This window comes from Lissotriton vulgaris, chromosome 7 (assembly GCF_964263255.1).
Source record: "Lissotriton vulgaris chromosome 7, aLisVul1.2, whole genome shotgun sequence".
Taxonomy (NCBI): domain Eukaryota; kingdom Metazoa; phylum Chordata; class Amphibia; order Caudata; family Salamandridae; genus Lissotriton; species Lissotriton vulgaris.
This window is the reverse complement of record NC_141695.1, coordinates 699,709,121-699,737,089: the sequence shown is the minus strand read 5'-3', so window position 1 is coordinate 699,737,089 and position 27,969 is coordinate 699,709,121. Positions and strand designations below refer to the sequence as shown.

General features: G+C 43.4%; 1 protein-coding gene across 2 annotated transcripts in view; it reads right to left on the bottom strand.

The window, feature by feature from the left end:
• Positions 1–2,923: 2,923 nt before the first annotated feature.
• The window catches only part of PSMD12 (proteasome 26S subunit, non-ATPase 12), a 274,307-nt gene continuing 249,261 nt past the window's right edge, over positions 2,924–27,969 (bottom strand). The window contains exons 9-11 of one of the 2 annotated variants that reach the window (XM_086930933.1): positions 18,663–18,837; positions 14,217–14,294; positions 2,924–4,138 (exon numbers count right to left, since the gene is read on the bottom strand). In XM_086930933.1, the coding sequence (XP_086787059.1) occupies positions 3,929–4,138; positions 14,217–14,294; positions 18,663–18,837 (463 nt within the window). In that variant the 3' untranslated portion in view covers positions 2,924–3,928. Of the gene's footprint in view, positions 4,139–14,216; positions 14,295–18,662; positions 18,838–27,969 lie in introns of those variants that run through there. The other variant, XM_086930934.1, reaches the window with a different exon arrangement.

The window sequence follows — 27,969 nt, the reverse complement described above, 5'->3', positions numbered from 1 at the left end:
TCCTCACTTTCTCTTCCACTTAATCTCCATCTGAAAAAAAAATAGAAAATTAAAAGATTCCTTTTATTGGGATTAAACCCTCTGGGCTCTTTCGTCTTCTGCTTTGTGTATTCATGCAACGTTGCTGCACTAAGTAAGACTGTCACAATCTATTCTCTCTCTAGATTTGGAAACGTTTACGCTTTTGATATCACCCATGCCAAACTATATTTGGGAGAAAGACACAGCTTTAAGTGGGTTAACTTCCTACAAGTTGGGAAGTCTTACGTTTTACAATTAATTGGAATTATAATCTTTGCCCTGTCGAGTTTATGATCAGGTTATGATCGAATGTCATTCTGCAAGAGACTGAACTTCTAACGAGGGTATACCAGTTTGCACTCCTTCCTTGTTCATGAATCTTGAGCTGAATTGAGTTTTCTTAAAAACATGACAAATATTGCTTCATGTATTAAGAGTTTGTATGCAGAAGTGAATAACCATTGGGTCAAAGTATAGGCTGTGCAATATATTTTACAGTTTCTCAGAGGTGTGGCATCAATATTTGCTTGTGATTCTTAACGACTGATCCACTATTCTGGGAAATTCCTGATTAGATGAAAGTGAATAACTCAAGTATATGATTATTACAATTCCAATACAGGAGAAACATACTGCATACTAAAATATTAGCTACCTCAATTATATATTTTTTTCACTCACTACTGCCACATTAAGTAATTTGGCAAATGCACGTCCACGCTTTCCTTAAGTAAAAAGTGTGTAGTTTATAGGTATTTTTATGACAATCACACACATGAATTCATTCTACCTTTCTGTTATCGGAACATTTACATTATAGCCTTACTGGGTTCAGACAGATTTGGATGCTGCACTAGACTAGAGCCAATTATCCAGTAAAGATTCCGTTCCCAGAATTGCAGACCATAGGCCACATAAGCAATTCAGACATGCCTTAGATTGTAAATGTAAATTGATACTTGTATAGCGCACTACTCACCCGCAAGGGTCTCAAGGCGCTTGTACGAATACCGCTGTGGAACCCGTCCTGGCTTTCCCTGTGAGGCGTCCACTCCTGGGCACCCCCAGGGTGAAAGTCAGGCATCCTTAGCGTCGTGGGGGCCGTTGTGGAGATTAAGCAAGCTATTGCCCAGAGTTGCAGAGTGGGACTCTATGATTAGAATAGGCACCGAGGCGAGAATTATCAGGTCCGTGGAATTTTTGAGTCCAAGACCCGCCGAGGCAGGGAATTGAACCCTGGTCCCGGGCTAGACCTCTGCATCAGGGTCTGTCGCTCTAACCATTGAGCCACACTTCTCCACAGATTGCCCGTTTCATAAGAAAAGAAAAAATGTGCAACAAGCAACATCAAATCATTACTACTTTTCAGACCCCCCAGGATTTTCCGGCATATATCTGCAAATTTTGAAGCACAAAAATTGAAATTTTGCAGCACTCATTTCAGCCATAAATCAATTGAAACTGTTTTAGCGGAGTATTCCACTTTGAAATAGGCATGTTTAAAGTGTCTGAGAGTGTCTGCTATCCTCTCCCCCGGGTTGAGGTGACCCAGTCCCTCACCACCCCCCTTCCTCCAGTGCACCACAGACATATTCTCACTAATACAGCTAAAGGGCAGGAGCGTCCAATTAGCCCCTTCGCTGCGGGGGTAATTCCCCCACGGTGCAGGGGCAGGGGGAGGCGCCGCGCTGCGGTGCTTGTGACGAGCCCAGCTCGTCATGAGTCGCAGTGGGGCTGTGCCCATGACGAGCTGGGCTCGTCACGACTCCGCCCACTGATTAATTCGCCCGCACAGGCGGGGAATCAATCGCGTGTGGGCGGAGCGTGGCCACTATGACGAGCCCAGCTCGTCATGAGCACAGCTCCACTGTGACTCATGACGAGCTGGGCTCGTCATGAGCGCCGAAGAGGTTAATGAGGTCCCTGGCGAAGGGCGGCTTCTTCAAGACTCTAGTCACCACTCGCTCCCATACCTCCGTGGCCTGTCGAATCAGACAAGGCACATTAGTCAGAGTCCATGACCCTTGGACAAGTGGTGGTTTCCGGGTTGCTCTGGGAGAGGGAAGCAGCCCCACCAGGTGATTGGAAGACAGACGAGAGACTGTTGCAGGCTCTTTGAGGAAAAGTACACTTGTGATCCAGACTTGTGATGAAGTGGTGCTGCAGAAGAGCTACATTATACGTCTGTGACCCGCACTTCTAGGAGGGCCCAGGCTGCAACACTCGGGTCTGGAGGAGTCTGGCAAATGCAGACCACTTCTCCTGTTTCCCCATTGCAAACTGAGGTCTATCATCATAGGAGGGGCAGGTGGTTGTCGGGTGGAAGGGGCAGAAGTGCCTTGGTTGGGGATAAGGTGACGGTGGGATGGAGTGATGAAGAAATATTCCTAGTTCTACTATGCCTCTATTGCCCACCTTATGCGCCACTACTACGGGCCCAAATTCATTTTTTTTAAAAATCTTTAACTTACTAAACTAATATTTACGTGCAATGAAAAGTATAAGCATACGCTCTCAACATCAGAAAACTTCTAAACTAGAAAATACAGAGTTCTTGCAGAGTTAGCACTTGCTCTAGCGGAGGAAGTGGACGAATTTCACCATCTTGAGAGAATTTATAGGAACTGTGTTTCTTTTTATTACACAAATTAATTTAAAACCAAAGATATGCACCAGAGTAGCAGGGAAGAAGATGGGCATCTAAATACCAAACAAACCAGGTTTACGTCCTCACAGTTAGGGGGACCCAAGGAAACTAGACAAGCATGACACACTAGACTGCATTAAATCATTATTTATGAGTGCCAGCCAGTAATGTTTCAGTGTTGAGCGAAATAAATAGTCCCCAGTCAAGGCTGCAACTAATGCAACCACTGCAAGTACACAATAATACACTCCCGCAGCCAGCACAAAAACATAAGCATTTTAATGTCCATTCTGCAGAAGAAAAGTATTCCTTACTTTCTGGTCACACCGCTATGGCTATTACTATGAGGAACTATTTTTTTTTTAAGGTTGCAATAACTGTTCTATACATAGCCACATTATGGCAGAAAGGGCACATATGTTCATCTGTAAAGACTGCGAAGCAGCAGACTGAGTAACACAAGTGTATACTATAAGCAGGCTTGCGCGAAATGCAGAACACCCCACCCAGGATATAAAAATTAATTTTACATTTGCGGCGACTTTTATAAGAAAAACAAAGCTGCATTTACAAGAGGGACGATTTCGCAATATCTTTGGGGGGGTCTGACTTTCGGCATGTTATCCAGTACATTCAGGAGTAAAAATATCCTCAAAACAAACCTGCACTAACTACAGATTCTTTCCAAGGTGACAAAAGCTGGGTCATTTTGAATCATTAGAAAACCAGGAAATTAAGATGAACCACTAACTTTTTTTTATTAGGTAGCTCTCAGATTAGAGCATTACCATCATTTAAAAAAATGACAACCACATGTACAAGGAGTTGCTGTCAAATTTCTAATTCGGCCACGTAATACAAGAACCATTGGGTTCTGTTCGCTGATGCATAAGATTGTGAAACACTTCCTAAATATTACATATAACACTTTCCCAGCCTGGAGGGGAAAGGACAAGCAGGAAAATAAACATGGGAGGTGGACAACAATAGAACAACATTTCAGGTATGTCAAAGTATTAATTCTGGACATATAAGCAAAAATAGTTATATTTCTGTTGCCGTGATCTCCTCAATAGAACAAAACAAATTTAACAATGACGTTAATATAAACAAACAGTTTAACCACGTTCAATATAGTTTCAATACACATTTTCTAGTATTTTTATTTTTTAAGTATGAAAAAGCAATATACACTGAAAAATGCAGTCTTTTCAACAACCGCAATTTTAAATGCCTTTATAAAAGCATTACAGTCCCCCCTCATTGCAGATTATGTATCATTTCCTCCTTGGCAATGAGATGTGTAGTTTTGGTGACTAATGCCATCAATGAATTTAGCTTTTGAGACCAGTCATTTAGAATGTCATTTGGGTCCTTAGGCCTCTGAAAGTTGATAATTCCCGCCATCCGGTCTACTTTCGCATAGATGGTTTTACTCACTACCAAGTTTGACAGGAACTCTTCGGATTCCTGGAAAGGAAAATAAAAAGAGAGAGAAGACAAAGTTACATACTTGAAAGCCTAGTTCTGCATTGTAAGAGTCTTCATTGAGTTTGCAAACACTAGACTATTCCCGCATACCTGTGAAGACCCAGACAACTTATTCTATGGTGTTATTCTAGCATATACAAAAGGTCATCATTTCTCTCCAACCAGTCGAGCGAGAGATGCCAGTAACTCAGACTCCTTTGAAGCAGCTCCCATCCTTTTTTTCAGGCGGAGTTTTATATAGTGCAAACTAGCCCCGAAGTATCCAAGCACTTTACATGAGCACTAGTTATATTACAGACAGACACATTCATTTTTGTTAGGCACGGGGAGATTAAGTGATTTGCCCAGAATCACAGAATGTCGAGACTCGAACCTGGTTCCCTGGCCCTGAGGTCGACCACCCTAGCCGTTAGGCCACATTCTCTCCCCAAGAATGTATTTTTAAATAAACACAGGGTCACATTTTCCTTTTAAAGTTAAGTGAAGGCTGTGTTTATTTTAAATTATCATCATCAGGCTGCAGATAGCAGAGCTTGATAATGAGCAGTGCCCAGTTTGATGTATGACCCAGGTTGGGGCACCGAGGAGAACTGTTGCACCGAGGAATTTAACTCTTTAAAAAAATACTTTGTCAAATGAATATAGGTGTGTGAGAAAGAACTTATGTTTCTGAATGCTTTTAAATGTGTAAAAATGAAAATGAAAAATGACTTTAATGACTCACTTGCTGTGTGGACCCTTCTTTGTTGTTTGCTGCCTTTGTCTTCCGCAGCCCTTCTGCCCTGCTATTCCCGCTCTCCCCCCGCTGCCGCACCCCTGACATCGCGAGTGCAGCCGCAGAGCGGGGGAGAGCGCGAGGGGACTAGGAACTACACTGACCATCAGCCCCAGCGGCCGGAAGTCGCATCCGGCCGCTCAGCGCCAGGAGGCATTAAAATCAGAGCCTCATTTCCCGCCTCGCGGGAGCGCGCGAGGCGGCGCCGGGCATAGCCCGGGCAAAGGGCGGGCCCTCTGAGGCCCTCAGAGACCGTAAGAGACTGGGCTGGGCCCCCTCCCTTTCATTGACTGATCTGTGGTAAAGTAGATTGTTCCTCATATGTAGAAAGCTGCGGAATCTATAATTATTCAGCTACATTGTTTATTAAGTTGTAGCTTGCGCAGTTGGACCACAATGTTTTAATTATTTTAGTTGTTTGTGTTTGTTTAGAATTGGTTTTACCAGCAATCTATGACGTTGTCTCCCATAAAAGACAGGTACCCATCAATAGGAGGAGTTAACCAGCGTACGCTGGATGATTTCTTATTCAGGGTTAACACTGGAACAGACAAGGAACTCGCTCTGTCTGAGCGACGGGCGGAGAGACACCGCTCTATCGAAAGCTTTAAAAACAAGAGATCATCCATAGGTTCCCCAAAGCTAACGATTTCCCCAATCCATAGTATTTCCCCTGTAATTGAGGATAGTGAGGCATCCCTAAATATCAGTATCCCACTACTTTTGCAAGAAAATACTCCCCCACTAGTTGTAGTCAATGATTTGATTATAAATGATTCATCTTTGAATTGTAGTTTGATTCCAGACGCAGAAGCCCCGCCCGACACTTTGCCAACGCGAGTGGACTTAAGTAACATAGTAAAGGGAGCACCAAAAATCCACAGAGCCCAAGGTCCACCACCCAAAAGAAGGAAAAAGAGGGAGGATTCTCTATATAAAAACAAGGCTATTGGTAAAAATGGGGGGCCCTCCGACAAACCTTCCCCCAATGCACCTACACCAATCCTGATGGTCAATTCAACACCCACCCCGTTAAATGACCCATCTAGCACAAATTTATTGGGCAGTATAGAGCAATTATTAAGATCGTTCACGCTGCCATTAGTTGAGAGATTGAAGGGATTAACCAGTCAAATTGAGAAGCTAGAACGGGAGTTAGGGGAAATCAAAGGGGCAATTAAAGATCCTTCCAAACCTGAATTAGAGCACCATCCCTCCGCACCACCTTTAAATACCACTGCTCAGAATGGTATAAAAACCAGGACCTTGCCTAAACCAAAACCCCACAAAATATTACCCATTAACACTGCAGCGATAAATGGTAAAAATAACGCCAAGAAGATACAGGATGGAGTAATCTCAGATAAATCAGGAAATGGCCTGCTAACACATCCGGCCAGAAATGCCCCCAAACCCATTGATCAAGAAAAACCCGTTAAGACATTCCCAGTTAAGAAGCTCAGAGTTGAGCTGCCCCCGGAAGCGGCGCCATATGTTGCAGTCCTGACCGGGGTGCCAGCACTAGTGGATGGATGTGGAGAAGACCAACGTGGGCTAAAAAATAAAGTTATACACTGGCTGAGGCAGAATTGCCCACTTCCACCGCAAATAAATGGGGCAATACTTAATGTTAGACCTCTAGCCTGGTTGGGGGAAAAGAACCAAGGATTTATCGGGTGACATTGTCATCATAAATTTCCAAGATGATAGAGTTGTTAGGTACATTGTAAATGGGTTCCCACAAAATGTAGGTAACGCTATCACTATACGTGATCTAACTTACTTCTACCCAAGAGGAATAGTCGCCCCGATACCCAACCTGAGGCCTTTGGGTTATCAACAGAACAATTATGTAACCCCCTCACTCTGCCACCAGAACCTGGGTTTTGGCAATTCTACTCAGAGGCAGGATGGTTATTTTAGACCCATCTCTCACCATCAGCAGAAAAACCATGCAACCCCCTCACTCTGCCCCCGGAATCTTGGCTTTGGGCTCCCCACCCAGAGGCAGGATGATTATCTTAGACCTTTTTCGCACGATCAAGGTGATTACCACTGGCCCACTTTTAACCACTTTGCAGCATTAGCGGGCATGGAGGGTGTCGACTGACTCTGTTTAGGAGATATAGAAGATAATGATGTCGCTGAAAAGGGCCCCTGCACAACTGTTAAGTCAACCACAACTTGTAACGTGTATGTTTCCCCCCCAAAGCATACTTGTCCCCAAAAATCTGTGCCTGTTTGTGTGACCATAGACACACAAGTCCCAGGCAGGGGAGACATAAGGGGTAAGGTGGCCAATGAGGCAGTTAGAATTGTGTCTTGGAACATCGCTGGTTTGGCTGCCAAAATTAATAACAAAGAATGCCACCAGTACATACACAAATTCCCCATAATCTGCATACAGGAAACTTGGGCAGTTGATAACCACTCATTACATTTACAAGGGTATAAATGTTTCTCTTTTCCAGCAAGGAAATCTAGATCAGGCAGGGCTATGGGTGGGCTATCAGTATATGTGGACCTGAATCTCTCTGGTACATGGTCAACTACAAATTGTAATTCTCATGATATCCAAGAGGTGCGGCTCAAGGGTAAAGGACTTAACTTGACAATACTAAATGTGTATAATAACGTGGCTGGTGGGGTATGTAATGTACTGATACAGGAACTGGAGCATAGACTGCGCAAAGTCCCTACCTGCAAAGCCAAAACTTACGCCCTAAACAGACTAATCGTGGGGGATTTTAACGGTCACCTCTGCCCAGCCCTTCTCCCAATAGATGTGACATGGTTGCGATGACCAGAGGACAATGGAGCCCACTTTGAGCACACTGCAGAAGGCGATGCCTTAACAAAATTTCTATTGAACCAGGATTTGGTTCACACCCTGGATATGGTGCATATGTCAAAGGACGAGACCGTGCCGCCTACCTTCAAGGGTAGAGGATGCTCATCGTATATTGACTACATTATCGCCTCAAGGGCCTTTATAAACAGAATCTCTAGGGTTGGCATAGAATGGAACCCGTTTAGCGATCATAACCCTTTGATGTTAGACATATTATACCACCCCGCCCCAATCCGGGAAAAGCTTGTAGCGGTATCCGAGAGGGTTACTGACCAGGGCAGACGCCTAAGGTGGTCTAAGACAGATAGGGAAAGGTTTTATGAATCACTTATGGAGAAGGGGAAAAAAGCCATTGAGGCGTGTTTAGATGAGACAATTGAAGGGCAGCAGCTACTCATAGCATTTGAACACATTGCGCATTTGGTAGATGGGATGTTAAAGACTAGCGCCCCGCCAAAAGAGACTGGTAGCCAGCCGCGATGGTTCGACCGAGACTGCTCTAAAGCCCTGAGGGAGCTCAAAGACAGTATCAAAGTAAAGCCTAGGGACGTCACTCGGGTTGCGTCCTGCAGGAAAAAATACAAAAGTGAGTTGAGCAGGAGGAAAAAGGCATAACAAGCAGAAGGTTGGGCGGACCTTAGAGAAGCGGGGGAAAAGAGGGACATGACTGAATTTTGGAAAATAATCAATAGACCCACATTCCAGGATGACATGGCCCCTAAATTAGGAACAAACATCACGCCGGTCATGTGGATTACTCACTATAGGGGTCTATATAATCATGAAATAGACACACAGTATGAAAAAGGGAATACAGACAAAGGTCAGCTTGTAGTTTTTTCCCTAAAGGAAATCAAGGTCGGGATCGAGGGGCTATCTAAAAATAAAGCACCTGGCCCGCACGGAATCCCGCCTGATCTGTTCCTTAGTTCAGTGGAATTATGGGCCCCTATAATGACGAGTCATTAATACTGCAATCCGCTGTGGCTTACCGCCCTCCTGGTCTACTGTCACCATCGTCCCTATTTTCAAAAAGGGTAATAGGGACGACCCACAATGCTATCGCCCCATTTCCCTGATTGATGTATCCGCCAAAATGCTGGGAAGGGGGATATTAAACCGGTTGTCTAAGTGGACAGAAGCAAATAATATCATCTCAGACGCACAGTATGGTTTTAGGATGGGTCGTTCTACGAGCGACCAATGCTTGAACCTCTACATGATAGCAGCCAAATACACTATGGCCAGTGATGAATCCCTTTATATGGGGTTCATGGATCTGGCAGCCGCCTTTGATCATGTTAACAGAGGCAAGCTCTGGAACATGATGACCAGTATGGGGATAGAGGTTGGCCTCATTAACATATTAAGGGAATTGCATAGTAATACCTCAGCGCAAGTCAGGTATAACATTGAGGGTGGATGCACTGACTCCTTCCAATGTAAAAGTGGGGTCCGTCAAGGCTGCATCCTGGCGCCTTTCTTATTCTCCCTTTATATTAATAATCTTGAACAGCACCTCTTACAGTTGGGATCCGACTGTCCACGAGTAGGGTCGCGTCATGTTCCTGTGTTACTTTACGCAGATGACGGGGTCCTCCTCGGGCGCACACCAAAAAGTTTACAGATTTTAATTGATGGTTTTGTTTCCTTTATGGGCTCATTAGACCTTTCTGTTAATTTGGGCAAATCTTATGTTTTATCTGCTGGTAAAAAACCCTCCAACAAATGTACCTTCACAATAGGGAGTCATAAGATAGAGAAGGTTAAGTCATTCTCATATTTAGGCTTACTGTTTGATGGGTTATTAAAATTTAACGCCCTGATAGAGGATCGTTGCCGTAAAATGAATGCCGCCAATGGGGCAATAGCTGGTTATGGCCGAAGGCTGGGGAGGTGGTGCCCCGCACAGGTGATGATCCTATACAACTCAATATGTTGCTCTAAAGTTACTTATGGGGCAGAGGTGTGGGGCTTTGCAAACATTTGCCAACTTCAGCGGGAGGAGAATAAACATCCACGATCCGTCCTGAAAGCCCCACACAGCTTATCAGCCGCAATAGCACACAGGGAGTTAGGGATCCCCTACCTTGAAGATTCGATAAAGGTTAGGCCAATTTTAGCCTGGCTTAAAATCTGGATAAACCCAGAGGCGAGCCTAAGCAGGGAAATATTGAAGGACTGCTTGGGCAGAAAAAAATGGTCGCGAATCCCGTGGCTCAGTTATGTAAAATCTGTACTGGTAACTCTGGGCCTAGGGAAACTTTTTATCGATCCAACAGCGATCATCCCCCAGCATAAGACAATTGTTAAAAAAGCGTTTTTTGCACACAAAGCCGCACAGAGAATAGAACAAGAAAGGGCTAAAATCATGGTGTGCGCATATAACCTTGTAAAGACTACTGAAGGAATGGAACCTTACCTATATTTGGTACACAATGCACAGGAAAGGTTTTTAATGACCCGTTTTAGGCTCAATTATTTACCATATTTATTGTGATCACCATTAGGGTATTCACTTACTATTGAGCAGAAGGGAACCTGCGGCTGCGACAATAGGTCTCCGCAGGATTCCCTTCATTTTGTACTGATATGTCCATTTTATTCTGAACCCTGGGCGTAGATTCTTGGTAGACATTTTGAAAAAATCAAATATAAAATGTGCTAAAGAGGCTTTGATTTTTTTTTACAACAGGCGTCGGACCCCCTTACATTGTGCTGCATTATTAATTTTATTAAAGTAGCTGTCCGACTAAGAGCAACGGGGGGTGGGGGGGGGGGTGGGGGGGGGATTGTGAGAACTGTGAGAACTCTGATTGTTTTTAATGGATCATAATGTTTTATTCATTTCACTGGGACTTTGCTGTTGCACTTACATCAGGTTACATGTTAATTTGATGGTTTGTTTTTAAAAGAAATGAACTCAATGTATATTGAATGTTTGTACTTTTATGGTGATTTTTAATCATTGAATAAAGAATCCAAATGAAATGATTAAGTTAACTCTTCATTTTAATCTTCTCCCATTTCAAAGTGTTGCAATTACAAACAGCAGGACTCTTGCTCCCAGTGGCCAGAGGGGACTATGCCATATTTCTAACTGAAAAATACAATTACTTTTTTAATGGGAGAAATTTAAAGCAATGAGAAATTTCTATGAAAATTACGTTTTTCTCCACCTTCAATTGAGAAAATTACTACATCTTAATGTTTTATGAAGAATAGTTCTTCACTTTAGATTCCTCCCATTTAAAGAAATGGCTGTATTTTTCTGTTATAAATATGGCACTGTGTTTACAGGACACTGGGAGCAAGATAACTGCTGCCTGTAAACATTACACTTCGAAATGGGGGATCATGTATATGATGAGTTTTATGGAATCTATATAAACAAAATTAACTCTTCAGTTTAATTTTCACCCATTTCAAAGTGTCACCTTTACACACAGTAGGCAATGCTCTCAGAGACTGTTAGACACGGTTCCATATTTATAACTGAAAAATAAAGCTATTATTTTAAGTGGGAAAATGTAGGTGCAGAAAAATGTTACATGTTTAACCTTTTTGCAGACCATTTTTCTGTACTTTAAATTTCTCCCAATTAAAAAAATTGCATGTTTGTGTTATACATGTAATAGTGCCACATATGGTAAAAGCTAGGTCCTGTGACACAAGTACATACAATGCAGGTTCTCAGTCACTGATAAACATATATCCCATTCATACGCACACATTTGTTCATACGTCTGCAAAGACCACACTCACAATGACACATGGCAGCCCTGACATTGTGCCCCTAGTCAAAGTATTTTGTTCAAGCTATAGTTGAAGAGTTTTATGGAACATCCACTCGCAAGACCTGACAGAGCTCTGTGATAACATCTTTGCTCCTCTATGAACATGTCTGATGTCCATGACCTGACTGCCCATTATAATCACACAATGCTTAATGTACTTGACTCAGTGGCGCCACTTCAGCTTAAAAGAGTGTGTGCTAAACTCTCCAAACCATGGTTCAATCTTAATGCCGAAAAAATTAATGTAAGACTTACAGAAAGGAAGTGGCGATCTTATCCCTCCTTTGAACATCTTTATCACCTGAGAACCTTGCGAGTCATATACAATTAACGCATCAGATGCTTGAAGGCCACCTACTTTAGAACTCAACTAGATCAAGCAAAAAACAGTCCAAAAAGCTGTTCGAACTCAAGTCACAATCCAATAATCATCCTATCCTCTCGGCCCCGTGTCAAGGGACACTGCCGAACTATGAAGAATTTGCTGTTTTCTTCAGGGAAAAGACTACCAAGATAGAGTTTGAACTATGCTCGGCCCGTGATCACCTCTCGAGTGGTCCGCTGGTCACCCTATGCTCCTCTGAGTCGAATATCACTAAACCTATAAAGCCCTTCGGCCCAAAAAACAATGGCTCTTGGAGTCTGTTCCAAACCGTGGATGAACCCACTATTCGCAAAATGTTGTTTACCTTGAAACCTTTCCATCACTACAACAACCCTCTGACATCAAACCTGTTCCTGGACATGAGATCAGCCTTACTGACACTCTGGACGACGATCACCAATGCTTCTCTTATGCAAGGTGCTATTCCAGATTGCCTTACATCAGGTCAGGTTAGCCCGATCCTAAAGAAACCAAATGCGGATCCCATGGACCTTCTTAACTTTTGCCTAATCACTAACATCCCCACCTTGGCAAAACTCTTGGAGAAATGTGTGCTCGCCCAACTTTGTCATCACATCGACCATTTCCAACACCTGGACCAATGCCAATCTGATTTCCGCCCAGGTCATAGCACAGAGTCGGCGCTAACGCACATCGTGGATGATGCGCTTAGAATGCTGGATCACAATGAGTCGTGCATACTGATCCTTCTGGACCTATCGTCAGCATTTGACACAGTCAAACATGATCACCTAATTGACCTCCTGTGAGCACAGGGTGGGGCTGTCTGGGCCAGTATGAAGCTGGTTCTCTTCGTTCCTTCAGAACAGATCCCAAAGTTTCAAGGTGGACCAATCCCTCTCCCAACGTGCACCAGTCACCTTGGGGGTTCCACAAGGTTCAGCATTGTCCACCACGCTCTTTAACCCGTTCATGGAGCCTCTGACAAATTCTAAAAACATCCAGCATTCGCTATCATATGTATGCGGACGATACTCAACTATACCTGAAGATCACCTCCCCTGAAGAAATTCAGTCTCTCAACTCAGTCCTGCTGGAAACACAAAGCTGGCTGACACGCAATCACCTGAAGCTTAATGTTGTAAAAACGGAATCGATACTGATCTCACTCTACAACCAATCCCTAGTCATGGAACAATGGTTGAATCAGTGGACTGCTCGTGAATGCAGACTGCACCTCGTGGACTCGCCTTCATCTCTGGGTATCATTCTAGACAAAACCTGAGAAAATGCAGAAGCACATCAGTTCCCTCACCAAAGGAGCTAACTTCCAACCCAGCTTACTTAGGAAACTCAAACCCTTCCGAGGATCTGGATCTCCCCTTCCCCTTCTCTCACCCCTGCTGATGATCAAAATCAAGAAAACATATGGCACAATAATCAATATATGTTGAAATGAGATTGTAGTCAGCACATCAGTAGAGGTTGCCTTTACACAAATCAATCACATTAACCCCTACCTATTTGGGGTACTCAGTATTTTTCTGCATGTGGGATAGTATATCCTAGTTCTGAAGATGGGGAGCATTTGTGCTACTTATTTTGCTGAAACAACTACACTGCTTAGTGTCACTGGTAGTTACCCATATACACCAGTCGAATAACAACTCTTCCACCACTCCCATTATTGCTGCACACCGATCCACATAACTAATGGCAATGACTTTTGGTATTATTGCCATCGTTTTGAGTTTAAAATGCACCAATTCTACTCCTAATAATTTCAAAGGTTTGTGCTGTGTGCTCTTAATTGCATCTTCCTCTTTGAGAATTAAAAGAAAAAGGTTAAACTCTTCCTCTACACCTCCACTATCATCCCCATCAAGCAGTAGCATGTTACCACATTTAATTTCTTCTGGGCTCAGCTTCTGGAATGTTACAAAATTAGGTGATCACTGGGTCCCGATGTATTTAAGGATCTCAACAATGTTGCCACGGTGAGATTTCCACATGAACCAAAAGTATCCAGAGGCAGAAGAAGAATATTACTATTTTAAGATCTTTCAAAGACTGTGAAATTAAGTTCAAATTTGTTTCCTTACTGGCATGGCTAAAAAAAGTTAAACAAAAAACAATGCCTTTTCGAAGGTGACATCTCGTATGCAATATAGTATTTCTAGCATTTTCAAACTTCACTGGGCTCCCCAAGACCTACATTAATTAAAAGGGCCACATGCTTACCTCTTTCCTACTCTTCATAATAAAGGAGTACATAAATTGACACTTACATCAACAGAGAGATCCAGCATTTGTGCCAACCTCTTCATTGTAATTCGTGTGTAATACTTTGCCATTATCCTAATATTCTGAAATAAACAAACAAAAAGATGCTCAGGCAAACTGTTAATATCATGCAACAATAAATCTTAAGTTCTTTTTGCCGTGGGCCAAAAAGGAAAGAAAAAAAAGAAAATGCATCACACTGGCAGGTTGAGGAAGTATTATGTTATTTAACCTGATATGAATCTGTTCGCAACGTGCACTGCTGTAGATATGCCTGTTCTGTGTACTCCTGCCACCTAGTGTTGGCTTCGAGGTTTGCAACTTGATTTTGCTTGAAGAAGTCATGTGTCACAGGGTACTACAGGACTCATCCCTTAGCACGGTTCATGCGTTATATTATTAGATCGATTTCCGTACAGTGAGTAGGTATGGAGTGGTAAGTAGGACAGATTGGTGACCACACTTGTAGAGTATACAGGTAATACATTGTTAAAGTTGAGAATATCTGCAGCAATCACTTGTTTCTGGGGTGGTAGCTGGGTGCATGTGAATCTGCAGCACTACAAGCTATGAACAGGTGCTTACAGGGTAGCTAATATTTGATTTGCAGCAGTTTGCTGTGGTTGTAGATATACATGCTCTGCAGAAACTGTAAAGCAGTGTTACCATAAGCGGTGGTCAGCCATTGGATGGTGCAGAAGTCTGAACCAAAGTCCTTAGATTGTTTGGCCACCTCTAGCTTGTTGACGTGCTAGAATTTCCTCCTAGTAATCCTTAGTAAAAGTGTGTGAAGTTAACCATGTAGCAGCTTTCCAAGTGTCAGCTACAGGGATATTTCCCAGGAAAGTCATTATTGTGACCTTATGCACTGAATGTGGCCTGTGAGGGGCAGGTATGGGTCTTTTCGCTTTAAGATAGCAGATCTGGATGCATTTTACTATCCAACTAGCTATACCTGCCTTTAATACAAGATGACCATTACAAAGTTTAGCAAAAGCCAAGAGCTGTTGAGATTTGCGAAAGCATGTGGTTTGGTCAATGAAGTACATTATGGAACGTTTAACGTCAAGTGCCCTTTTTGGCTCCAGAGCCTGGTTTGGCGAATTGTAATAGGAGGAGACTGTAGGGGGCAAGAACGTAATGGTTCAAAAGGAGGTCTCATAAGCCTGGTAAGGGCAATAATAATGTTCCAGACTGGGGCCTCTGGAACCCTCGGTTAGATTACCCTTTCAAGGTTCTCCATGAAAGCCTTCATTACAGGAATTCTGAAAAGAGGTTTGTCTGTTCAGCAAATATGCAGCAATGATAGCTATGTGCAGGTGTATAGAAGTGTAGAACAGTCCTGATTTTTTTGTAAATGAAGGAGCTAGCATATCATGTCGTGGACCACAGGTTTAAGGGGGTCTAGGTGTTTTAAGATGAAATAGCAATCACACTTTTCCTCTTGCTGGAAAAGTTGGCCTGCATACTGGTCCTGTAGGCTTACTTTAGGATGTCCATGCATTTCAGAGGTAAATGGAGGAAACCAAAGTCTAAAACGTCAGTAGCTAGATTGGTAGGTTGAGCTGCCTGGTGTATAGGTGTCCGACTGTGCCTTGGTTCTGTGTGAGAAAATCTTGCTGTTCAGGCGTTTCTAGTGGGGAATGATAAGACATCTCTAGCAGTGTTGAAACCATGCGGTCTACGCAAACAAATGATGGACGGAATGCTGAAAAATCATACATTCACCCCAAGTCAAGAGATCTGTGTTAAATCCATCGTTATTTTGCTCACTATGTCCCCCTAGTTTAGATCCAGCCATATGTAAATCAGTCTTGACCCTGTGCCTCATGGGAACAGTCCAGACCGAACTGCCAAGCCAGGTCCTCCCTGGACCGGAAGCAAGCATCCTGGGACCGGTTTCTGATGCCTGGCACAAGTTGGGAGCCATAGGATGTGAGAGAGGTTTGCTGAAGCTTCCCGGTTACGTACAGAAGTGAGGGGGGAGGGGGGGAGGGGGGAGGAAAATCGTAGGCAAAGAACCCTGTCCAGTTCCTCCATTGAGCATTGCCCAGGGTGGGAGGAATTTTATGTTTTTACAAGTAGTGAATAGTTCTATCACTGGGACACCCAACTGACAGAAATACGACAAAAAGACTTAAGGGCAATGTTTCCACTTTGGAATTTTTGATGCAACCTGCTCAGTAGGTCTGCAAAGATTTTGTCCACCCCTGGGAGGCACTCTACTAGGAGGTGTACCCAATGGGGAATCGCCCAATAAAAATCCGCTGTGCAAGTGCTGAAAGTTGCAGGGAATGTGTGCTGCCTTGTTTCTGTAGATAGTACATGGTGGTCTTGCCATCTGTTCTTACCAAGACTACCTTGCCTGTCTTGAAAGTTCTGAAAGAACACTTTTCAGGGCTGGCTGAATAGCTAGACGTTCTAGATGGCTGATGTCGAGATCTTGTTGGTGAGAGGGCCAATAACCCTAGCTTGTCATGTTATGGAGATGCACCTCCCTCACAAAGTATGTGTGAAGGATAGATGGGGATGGCCTCCTGCGGAAAGTTAAGTCTGGTATTGGGGACTATGGTTATACAGGATAACATAATCTCCAGTAGGTGCATTACTGTTTGGCTGCCAGGGATACTTGTGGCTGACAGAGGCAGGAGCTGCTATTCGTTTTGGGTACCCTTTGGCACTGATTGCGTTTAGACAGGATCCTAAAAAAGGCTTAACATGAAGGGGTTAGAGACGGGATTCGGTGGCACTTATGGTAAATCCCAAGCTGTGGAGCACAGAATAGTAGCTTGGGTGTGGGCTAGGCACTGCTGCCTGCACTGATGATCAGCCAATCGGATAGGTAGGGGAAGACAAGTGCCCCCACCACTTCTGAGGTGGTGGCTACCCCCGTTTTTGATTGGCTGTCACTGCTAGACAGATTTTTGACCACTTTTGGGTCTGTGGAAACTCCTAGGGGCACCACTTTACTGGACGTACTAACTGCTTACGGTGAGCCGGTGGATGAAAGGTGGAGTGTGGTTATGAAGTCAACTTACTGCCACAAAGGGATGTCGTTCAGGGTGGTCCTATGGAAATCTTCAGAGAGGATGTATTTGCGGAGAGGCGTGAGATCGAGGATTGGCCTGAGAAAGCCACCCTTTTCAAGAATGAGTAAATAAAAAGCTTAAACCCCTCTGCCCAGATATTGCGTGGGCACTACTCGTGGTCGCTATTTTGAGGAAAGAGAGAGAAAGAGATAGAAAGAGAAAATGTGAGTGTGTGTACGCAGACATGGCCTTCGGCTAGAGGTCACAGCTCTTACCTGGACCCAGTCTCAGCTCAGATGCCTCACTGCTGACAGCCCCCCCCACCCCACATGCTCTTCCTCAATGTGCGGTTTAGTGTCAGATTGATTTGCTTCTGCCATGCTCATGGCAATCAGGGTTAACTGTGTGAGTGCTGCTGTCGACCAAATTTGGATGGAGCGATTTGACCCACTCTTCTTCTGGGTCAGAGAAGCTAGAATCAATGACCTCTGGGTTCAGCTCACAGGCAGGAATGTCTGATGACTTGGCATCTTTATCTTATTCAGCTCGAGAAGGGCCGCTACGCTGAATACGTCTGGCATGTCTTCCATCAACTGGCGCATCTTGATGTGTGTCCAGCGCCTGACTCTCCATTGGCCACGAGTGGTTTTGCATTAAAAGGGGCAAATGGTGTCATAATGGCTGGAGAAAGACGAGATTATAGATCATGTGAGGTCAGGAAAGGGTATTTGGTGTTGCACTACGGGCTTCTCCAAAAGGTCGTTCGTTCTATCACCTCTACCCCTCTTTATTTTTTGGAGTCCATGATTAAAGATGCACGGAGCCCTTAGAGTTGGGAGACCGCCTATGGCATCATTCTCCGATGTGCGTTGAGAGAGCAGTAAAGGGATGGACATCAATGAGGAAAGTCTTCTTGGCGATAGGAGTGGAGGATTCAACCATGTGAACCCAAAACAGGAAACATCACATGTTGAGCCAGTGAGCACAGTGAATACACGCCCGGACCTGGTGATTTAGACAAATCTCATAATATACTCCGTGCCCATGAACATGGCCAACTAAGGGAGGAGCCACATCATACATCATACCAATGTGACTCAAAATATTTCTTCAAACAGAAACAATCTGCAAACATCCAAAAACAACACTAGATGGTAGGAGTATACAGAGCATGTGTATCTACAGCAACACATACTGCGGGAACTAGGTTTTTGTCAATTAATGATGCTAGAAAGAATTTAAGAATATTCAACACAAATGGAAACATTACACCAAATATCAAATATATTAACTTGTCAAAGATGTACCATGCAGTAACTGTAAAGGATACAGTAAAGGGTTAAGAATACTTGATAATTAATGCCTTCAATAAAAGTACAAGTAGATTTTCTTACACCAAAGAAGAGGAAAGAAAGCACTTACATGCTCAACCACTCTATTTTTTAAGTCTTTCCATCTTTTTTCTCCTTCCTCTGTAAAAGCAAAGACATCTGTAGCCGTACTATCAAGAGATCCTTCTCGAAGTTCTTTCCCATACTCCTCCACCAAGTTGGACCAGCGCATCAGCTCCATGGTAGTAAATAACTTCAGCAACTCTCTGCAATTTACAAATACATTTAGAGAAAGTAAAACCAAGTTGTGATAATTACATATAAATGACTGTTAGAAATTAGTTTTCTGGTTGGCAGAGGTTTCCACCCTGTCCAAGCAGGAACTACAATGCTAGGCAGGGTAAGTCACAATACACCCTCAATTATCTTGTGCTCCCTCTATGGTAGCTTGGCACATTGCAGTCAGGTTTAACTTAAGAGGCAATGTGTAAAGTATTTGTGTAATACTTAAAAGAGTAACACAGTGAAAACACCACTAGAAGACATCACACCAGGTCAGAAGAAAAAAAAAATCCAATGAGTAGAACTTAAAATTTGACATTCTAAAGGTTAAATGTGAAAATAGAGCTCAGAGTCAATAATTGCCTATTTGGATATCTGGTTGCGATGGACCGGGACAAAGTCAAAGGTTCAGGCCAACAGCAATTGAGTGCAGGCCAACAGCAATTGAGCGCAGGCCAAATACAGGGAACCCCTTCAAGGCCGGCTGAACAAAGGTGCCTTCATCCTGGTCGCAACAACAAAGATGAGGGTGCAGTTTAGTGATGCGTAGGGTGTTGATCTCGCTGTCAAGTTGATACATGGATTTTCTCCACACAACAATGGCGATGAATTGGTTCCGAAGCAAACGCGTTGGGTTTCTCCACGTAGTCGAGAGAATGCGTTGGTCGTCTTTCTGCAGGAACGGTGAAGCAGTGGTTCAGATTGTGAAGCGCCGGTCCTGCTGCAGCAATGGAATTGATACGGATATTGTGCTCTCGCTGCAGAGGATGCATCGGTGCTGTAGCAGAACACCTCAGACCCACTTCCAATGGTCCAAGGTGTAAGAGCATGGTGAGTTGAAGTTGGTTATGTCCCCAAGACTTCGGAACAGGAATCAGCTATTACTTGGAGTCATTCTGATTTCAAGTATTGTTGGTCCAGTCTTTACCCAGTCAGAGAGGGCAGCAGTCTTTTCGAGCAGCAGTTGTTTAGTACCGCCTTTCTTCCTGTCAGAGTGGTTTCAGGTCCAGAAAAGTACTGTATTGGAGGGGTCAGAGACCCAGTATTTCTACCCAGTTGTGGTTTTAAAGGGGGGTGACAACTTCAAAGAAGGGTCTTTAACCCCTGCCGTGCGGCCGCGATTTTCCCCGTGTGCGGCCGCCGGCAGAACACGGGCGGGCCATGACGAACCCCAGCCGTCATCAGCACACGAGCACCGTAGTGCATGACGGCTGGGGTTCGTCACCAGCATGGAAGGGGCTAGAGTGCACAGAGGTCCTCTTTTCTTGGCCTGTCTTTAGACTGATGACAGGGGAGGGAGGAAGGGAGGGAGGTGGGGGGGAGGGGGTGGGGGAGACTTGTTTGGTGGAAAGGACAGCCTATTGAGTTGTAAGGTTGTGCCCAGCTCCTCCCTCCCTTCCTGCCAGGATGGCTCATCAAGTCACACCTAAGCTCTCGTTGTGTGGCTGTTTATGGAGAGTACACAAAGCGAAGTCAGCACCCACCACAGACATGTGATCAGAGACGAGCAGCAGGAACATAAAGGGCTAAAGGGAGGAAGCTGTCAACATTCTAAAAGTTGCATTTCCAAAGTTGTAAAGATACATCCTTTTTAGTGGTAAACAAGACAGATCTTCCTCTCAATCAGGAATGACAGCTTTTTAAGTGTAATAAGGAATACCCAATGTTATCCTATAAGAGGGGTAGGCCTCACAGTAGTGATAAACGAATTTGGGTGTTTTTCATTACCAGGACATGCAAAACTTAAAAGTACATGCCCTACCATTTGATTACACAGCACTCTGCCTAATAGGCTACCTACGGCCTACCTTAGGGGGTGACATTTATACTAAAAGTGGAGTTTAAGGATTGACAAGGAGTTTTAAATGTCAAATCGACATAACAGTGTTAGCTGCACATACAGGCCCCGCAGTGGCCGGCCTGAGACATGTTTAAATATCTACTTAAGCTGGTGGCACAATCACTGCTGCAGGCCCACTAGTGGCATTTAATTTACAGGCCCTCTGCATATTTAGTACCCACTTCAGTGGGTTATATTCAGGGGCCTCTCCAAGAGTTTCCCAGTGGTCCAACAGAGACCTTTGTAAGTTGACTTCAGTATGGAGGTCATGAAAGGAGTTCATGTGGGAGTACTCCCACATGTCTCCCACCTTCAATATTCCTATTTGGTCCCATCCCCGGAATCCCTCCAGCCAGCAGCCAGCCCAGAGAGGGATCTCCAGTGTCACTCATCGGTCCCACCAGTCCCTCAGCACAGCCTTCCATGGCTGGAATACCTCCCTGGTTATCGCCAGGATTGAGCCAGAAACAGGTGTACTGTATTGAAGATTTGTTTTTTTGTCTAGATCGATCAGTGCTATTTCCCCCCAATGTGGGTCTTCCCATCCAGCATGTAGCCAATCATTCCCCACAGAGTATGTGCAGCCCAATAACAGAGGCAGAGATCTGCAATGAAGATTGCACACATTTGCAATTCTGTGGGGATTTGTTTGCCCATTAGGACCAAGATTTTTCACGTTTTAAATACATACCAAAGCAGTACCTACGAAGTGTACTAAAAAAAAAAAAACATCCTGCAGAACAGAGCTAGCAAACTGTCCTTCCTGCCAGACCTGGCTGTCAAGACGGTAGTGCTTAATGAATGTAAGCATCAACACCCACTTTGCAGCCTGTCAGATATCCAGGATTGGCACCCCTCATGCCAAGGTAGTCATAGCGGCTTTGGGCCGGAAGATTCTCAGAGGGATTTCTTTAACAGTACATATTAGATCTTGATGCAGGGTATAGATAGATCGGACTGGCCTATAGGGCAACCAGGCAGTACCAGATGGAATGCTCTTCGGGTTTTTGGCTCTTAGTGGGCCTATTTTAGGGTCTGTAGTGACAATTTTTACCATTATTTATTTAATTTTTTTATAGAGCGCAAACTTGAACCGTGAGGGTATCAGAGTGCTTTACAATGTTTACAGAAGAGAACAAACAAAAAGGAAAATATGTACAGCAGTATACAAAAAAATATATACATTTGAGAGGTGCAGTGGTGCTGGACCCATGTGGAGTAAAGGAAACACAAGTGGATGGTTACGTTAACAGCTCGAGACCACAAAAACCCCACCGAATCTTGGGGGTGTGAATAGGTGAACTGCGGCAAAGGCGGTAGTCTTAGAATATTCAGGCGTTCGATAGAGTTTCCTGGGACTATTTATGGGCAGTACTTATTCGATATGGGCTAAGTGCAGGATACGTTAAAGCGATTCAGGCACTTTACGCAGGGCCAACGGCCAGGATAAAGGTCAACAGGGGGTACACAGCCTCGGTGCAGATTCATAGAGGGACTAGACAGGGGTGTCCATCTTCACCTCTACTATTTGCCCTGTGCATGGACATCTTGCTTAGGAGGTTAGAAGCTAATATCAACATACCGGCAGTGACCATAAACCACAGGCAATTCAAAACATTTGCTTACGCGAATGACTTGGCAATTGTTTGCTCTAATCCCACACTAGCTATCCGAGAGATAGAAGCGGAAGCCCAGCGGTTTGGAGAGGCTTCAGGATACAGAATAAATAGGGAGAAGACCCAGATTGTTAAAAACTCATAGGCTGTGTGCAGTGATCGGGTAGTGAAATCTGCTGTATACTTGGGGGTGGAGATCACTGCAGATTTAGATGACATTGTGAAAATCAATATGTCACCTCTAATGGCCAAAGTATCCTCAGATCTGGTACGAATTAATAATTTACATTTAACTCTGGTAGGTTGCGCGAATGTGATCAAAATGATTATTTTGCCAACGTTTTTATACTTTTTTAGGGCAATCCCATTGTTTTTTTAATCAAGCTGGTTTAGCAAGTTAGAGGCGGTTCTGAATAAGTTTATATGGGCCCATGGAAAGACAAGGAGGGCATATAGATTCATTTCACTCCCCAGGGATAGAGGAGGATGAGGGGCCCCAGATTTCAGACTGTATTATTGGGCGTCTACAATACAATATATTCAGGGACTGATAGGAGGGGGAGGGCTGGGTCCATGGATCACAGCCAATTCCACCAAGGTCTATGCCACTGTTCTCGGGTCTGAAGCGGAGAACGCATTTCTTAATCGTTTGGACTCATCATACTTTAAAAGGACACGATTCAAGACAATACAGGCTGCATACAAAGTATGGGAGGCCTTTTTGAAGAGAGCGGGTTTAGGAAGATATAATAGATATACTCGGCTTTATAAAAACAGATCCCTCCCCTTAGAAATCTTTTCATATTCAGTCATGGCAGAATGGGCAGGGAAAGGGATTAGAAAACTGGGGTATTTGATGGGCCCCCAGGGGATTGTTCAATTTGTGGAACTGCAGGATAAGTTTAATATAAGTAGGAACAGTTTTTTTAAATACCTGCAGGTACGCAGTTACTTGTGCAATAAACGAGGAGGAGTGGCCGGATTTAATAACAATTGTATATTGGACCTGGTAGGAACAGGAGGGGGGTGACGATCCATAGTATATACGCAAATCTAGTTACTACTAAGCCAGATGATATGGAGAAGCATGGTGGTAAATGGACGAATAAGCTGGGGATCGAGATGGCTAGATTCCAAGATTCCCTGGAGTTAGGTTGTACAGTGTTGTGTTCAGCCCGTTGCCATCTCAGCATTACAAAACGCTCTTCTCGCTCTACCATACCCCGGCTAGAATAGCCCAGTGGGGCGGCACTTCAGGAACGACGTGCTTCCGTTGTGCTGCACCAGAAGCTGGCAATATACATATCTTTTCTACATGTCCGCAACTGTATACGTTGGTTAAAAGTATTGAGCAATTCTTATCACAGGTCACAGGGGCCAACATTGTCCTTACTCCAGAGTTAATGTAGTTAGGTGTGGCAACAGAACATAATAGTATGTAGGAAGAATTTCTATTCTTAGCTATGGCTGTTTTAAGATTGTTGCTCGCTAGGGCATGGCTGGAAAAGACTTCCCCAGCTATGCAGCATTGGCTTGCTAGTCTTTTGGCGGTTTACAATCTTGAAAAATGGATATATGAAAGGAATGGTAAAAGGGGTAGGGCATTAGGTAAGAAGATTTGGAAACCATTGATGCTGTGGAAAGGGGATTGGGTGGAGGTATAGTAGAGGGGTGCTAGTAACGATATTCGGGTAGATCCCGCTCTGTGCTAATGGAATAGGCAAGTAAGAGTCTTCATTTATGGTATCTACGACTGATTATGATAAATCATATACACTTTTCTATCTATTTGGGAACACTTTATTCTGTATGGATAAATAAATAATGTGTGTATCTTTTTTATTTTTTTAAATTTATTCTTTTCTCTTACATTATATGCTGTGCTGTGCTATATGTGAAAAAAATCTTCAATAAAAAATATAAAAAAAAAAAAAAGGAACTGTCCCAATTTGAACACATGTTCCACCTTTTTGGCTGACTAATTGGTGCCCTGGACTATTTTCAGTCCCAGTCAGAGCTTGTTGAGGGGGTGCAAATAATGCTGGTAGATGATCAATAACCAACATGAAAGGAAGTCATCACCTTTGATAAGATGGCTGACCAATTCTTCAGCACCAATTAGTCTGTAAAGAAGGTGGTAAGGGGCAGATACACTAGGTTTCTGCAGTTCATTCACATGACAAACTGACGTAATCACAATAAATTAGACAATTTTGTTGGTCAAGAGATTCAGCGAGCAACAATACATGGGGTTTATGGGCGTAATCATAAGAAATGTCAAAGCCACATTAGGTCCCTGTGGAACAGAACAAATTTGGAGGGAAAGTGTGTCAAACTTTTACCGCATCACAACTGGTGGTTTAAACTAGGACGGCTGGGTTGGGCAAATGCAAAAAGGCCATAAGAGAAAACGAATACACTAACAATTACCAATGCAAGGAATAGCTGGGCTAATGAAATAACTAACTGAACTTCTGACAGCTTGGCTTGCAAGTGTTTTGGCTCCAAACCAAGCAGCAAATTTGTCTCACCGTCTAGTATAGATTGATTGCATGGAAGGGAGTCTGCTCGCAAGGAGGACATCTACCACTTCAGGAAGTAACTCAAATGCAGTCAACTTCCTAGTATATAATGATGTTTTTGCATAGCATATTTGAAGGAACTGAACTATCCACCTTGCAATACCTGATTTTGATATTGGATAGCCTTCATGTGGTAGAGCAAAAGCGACAACAAATTGCTTAGACTTTCTAAAACGTTATGTTCTTTCAATGTAATATAGTGACGCTCTTCTTACATCCAAGGTTTGTGAAGAGCAAGTTCTGCCACAGAATCTGGTTGAGTGAAGAACACAGGCAACAAATATCCTACTTACCAGTATGCATCTGTTCTTGGCATGTAGGGCTGCTGACATTCATATCTGTGCATAGATCGCCGCCTAGTGTTGGGTCCTAGTGTTGAGTCTTCGAAGTATCACGAGATAGGTGGCTCCTCCCCTGGACTACAGTGAACATGGGCATCGACTCCATCCCCAGATTGTTTTTAGCCATTGCGGCAAAGATGGAGTGTAACACAGTGAGTGATGACCATGCTAAGAGTAATTTGGAGTGCTGCAGCTGCTACAGGCGCCGGGGAGGACGGCGGGCGATATGAATGTCAGCAGCCCTACATGCCAAGAACAGATGCATACTGGTAAGTAACATATTCGGTTCGAGGCATGTGGGCTGCTGAATTCATATCTGTGCATAGAATACATAGCAGTCCCTCCATTAGCGGCGGCCGCCTGTGCCAGCTGCAGCAGTCTGAAAAAGTGTTTTTAGAACAGCCTGCCCTACAGCTGCCTGCTGTTTGGAGTGCACATCTACACAGTAGTGCGTTCCTCCGAGCACTCATTCAATATCAAAAAGAGTCTTTATATAGTTTTCACTATTCCATTTAATGTCCAGTCTTCCTTCAAATTCAAATGTGCCATAGAAGTGATCAATTTATCTTCTTGTGAACTGTCTGACAATATGATAACTGTACTGAAGAAAGGTTTAGGTTTTTGTCCAGCAACGAATTTAGATTGGTGTATGATTAAAATAGATTTTTAAATTTGTAAGAAACCTCGAAATTAAGAAACATTTTGCCAATGTATCAGTGAAAGACAAACAATCCTCCAATAAAGTACTAAGTGAGATCACAATACAAGAATTGAAAGATACTCAGCTCCTTTTATCACTTACAGAAAGAGAGGATGACCCTGTGACTATGCTGAAACTTATGGAAGATCTTGAGATATCTAGATTTCAGAGGGAAGGGAGTGGACTCAAAGTGAAGTCAAAATGGACTCCACAACTTATACCAGGGAACACTATTGATGTATTCTTCAAGATGGTCTGTACAGATATAGATAAAGCAATAGATATGTCTAGATTGAGGGACACTAAAGTACTTCGTGATAACCTTACATTTGGAGAAAGAGAGGCCTTACATGAGCTCATTAATAACAAAGCAATAACGATACGTAGTGCGGACAAGGGTGGAAATATTGTTGTACTAAATACTAGTGATTATAATGATGAGATCTACTCCCAACTCAATGAGACTTTGTACTATGAGAAGCTGACTACTAATCCGATGCCAGACTTAATTGTCAAAATTAATGGTGAGATCAAGCTATGGTATGAACAAACATTGCTTGATTATGATGAATACCTCTACCTAACGTTAAGTACACCCAGATCACCTTGTTTATACACTCTCCCTAAGGTCCACAAATGCCGGGACAGACCGCCAGGGCGGCCTATTGTTTCCGGCATAGGTGGCCCAACGGAGCGTTTATCTGAGTTTGACTGTTTTTTGAGACAATATGTGTACAATTTACCATCTTTTATTGAAGACACTAAACACATCCTGAATTTGCTTGAAGACATTGTATGGGAAGATGGTATGTTACTAGTTACACTGGACGTGGTATCCTTGTATACTATCATTGATCACAATCTGGGTATACATGCTTTGGATCACTTTCTCAGCGCGAGACCAGCTGAAATGTTTGACCATACTCAAATGCTATTACGGATGACCCAATTAGTATTGGAAAATAATGTGTTCTTATTTGATGGACAGTGGTACAGACAACGTCTTGGGACAGCCATGGGTTCTAGATTTGCTCCGTCTTTCGCCAACCTATTCATGGGCTGGTTCGAGGCGGAGCGGATCTGGGGCCCTGAGGGAACTGAATGGACCCAATATATACACTATTGGGGTCGATTCATTGACGACTGCCTTTTGATATGGACTGGCACAGTAGAGAGACTCAAGGGCTTTTTTGATTATCTAAATGATAATACATATAATCTGAAGTTTACCACTTCATATGATAGGCAGAGCATTACTTTTTTGGATGTAGAGTTGTATGTGGAGGGAGAAAGGATTTAAAGCCGGATTTACCGAAAAACTACGAGTTGTAACTCAATTTTGCATGCAGGGAGCTGTCACCCCAGTTATCAAAAAAGAGCCATACCTTATGGAGAACTAATTAGGGCTTGACGCAATTGCTCATCAGATAGAGAATTTGAGAACAATCTAGCGGATATGTCGTCCAGATTTCTTAATCGTGGATATAGACAGAATGTGGTTACTAAAGCTGTATCAAGAGTAAAGAAAGTGAAAAGAGAGACTACATTGGTAAGACAAAGTAAAGTTGGCAGAACAACTGACCAGAAGGTTAGACTAATAACCAATTATGGAATGGACAGCTCGAAACTATTTACAATTTTGAACAAACATTGGCATCTGCTTTGTATAGATAATGATTTGAGACCGTATATTTATGAGAGGCCAAGTGTGACATTTAGAAGAGGAACAACTCTGAGGAACATGTTGAGTCCCAGCTACCCGACTAAATCGAATAAAACTGATTGGTTGAACAGTTTTAAAGGCTTTTACAAATGTGGAAGATGCATCCCATGTAGATGGGCGATGAGGAAGGTACTGTGTTTTGAGTATAACAATTCTGGGAAATATACTATTGGTATGTTCATAAATTGTGACACTACATATGTAGTATATGTGATTCTATGTACGTGTGGCAAAATTTATGTGGGGAGCACTAAGAGGAGGCTCAAAGATCGAATTGCTGAGCACTTCAGGGCATTAAAAAACGGAGACACACG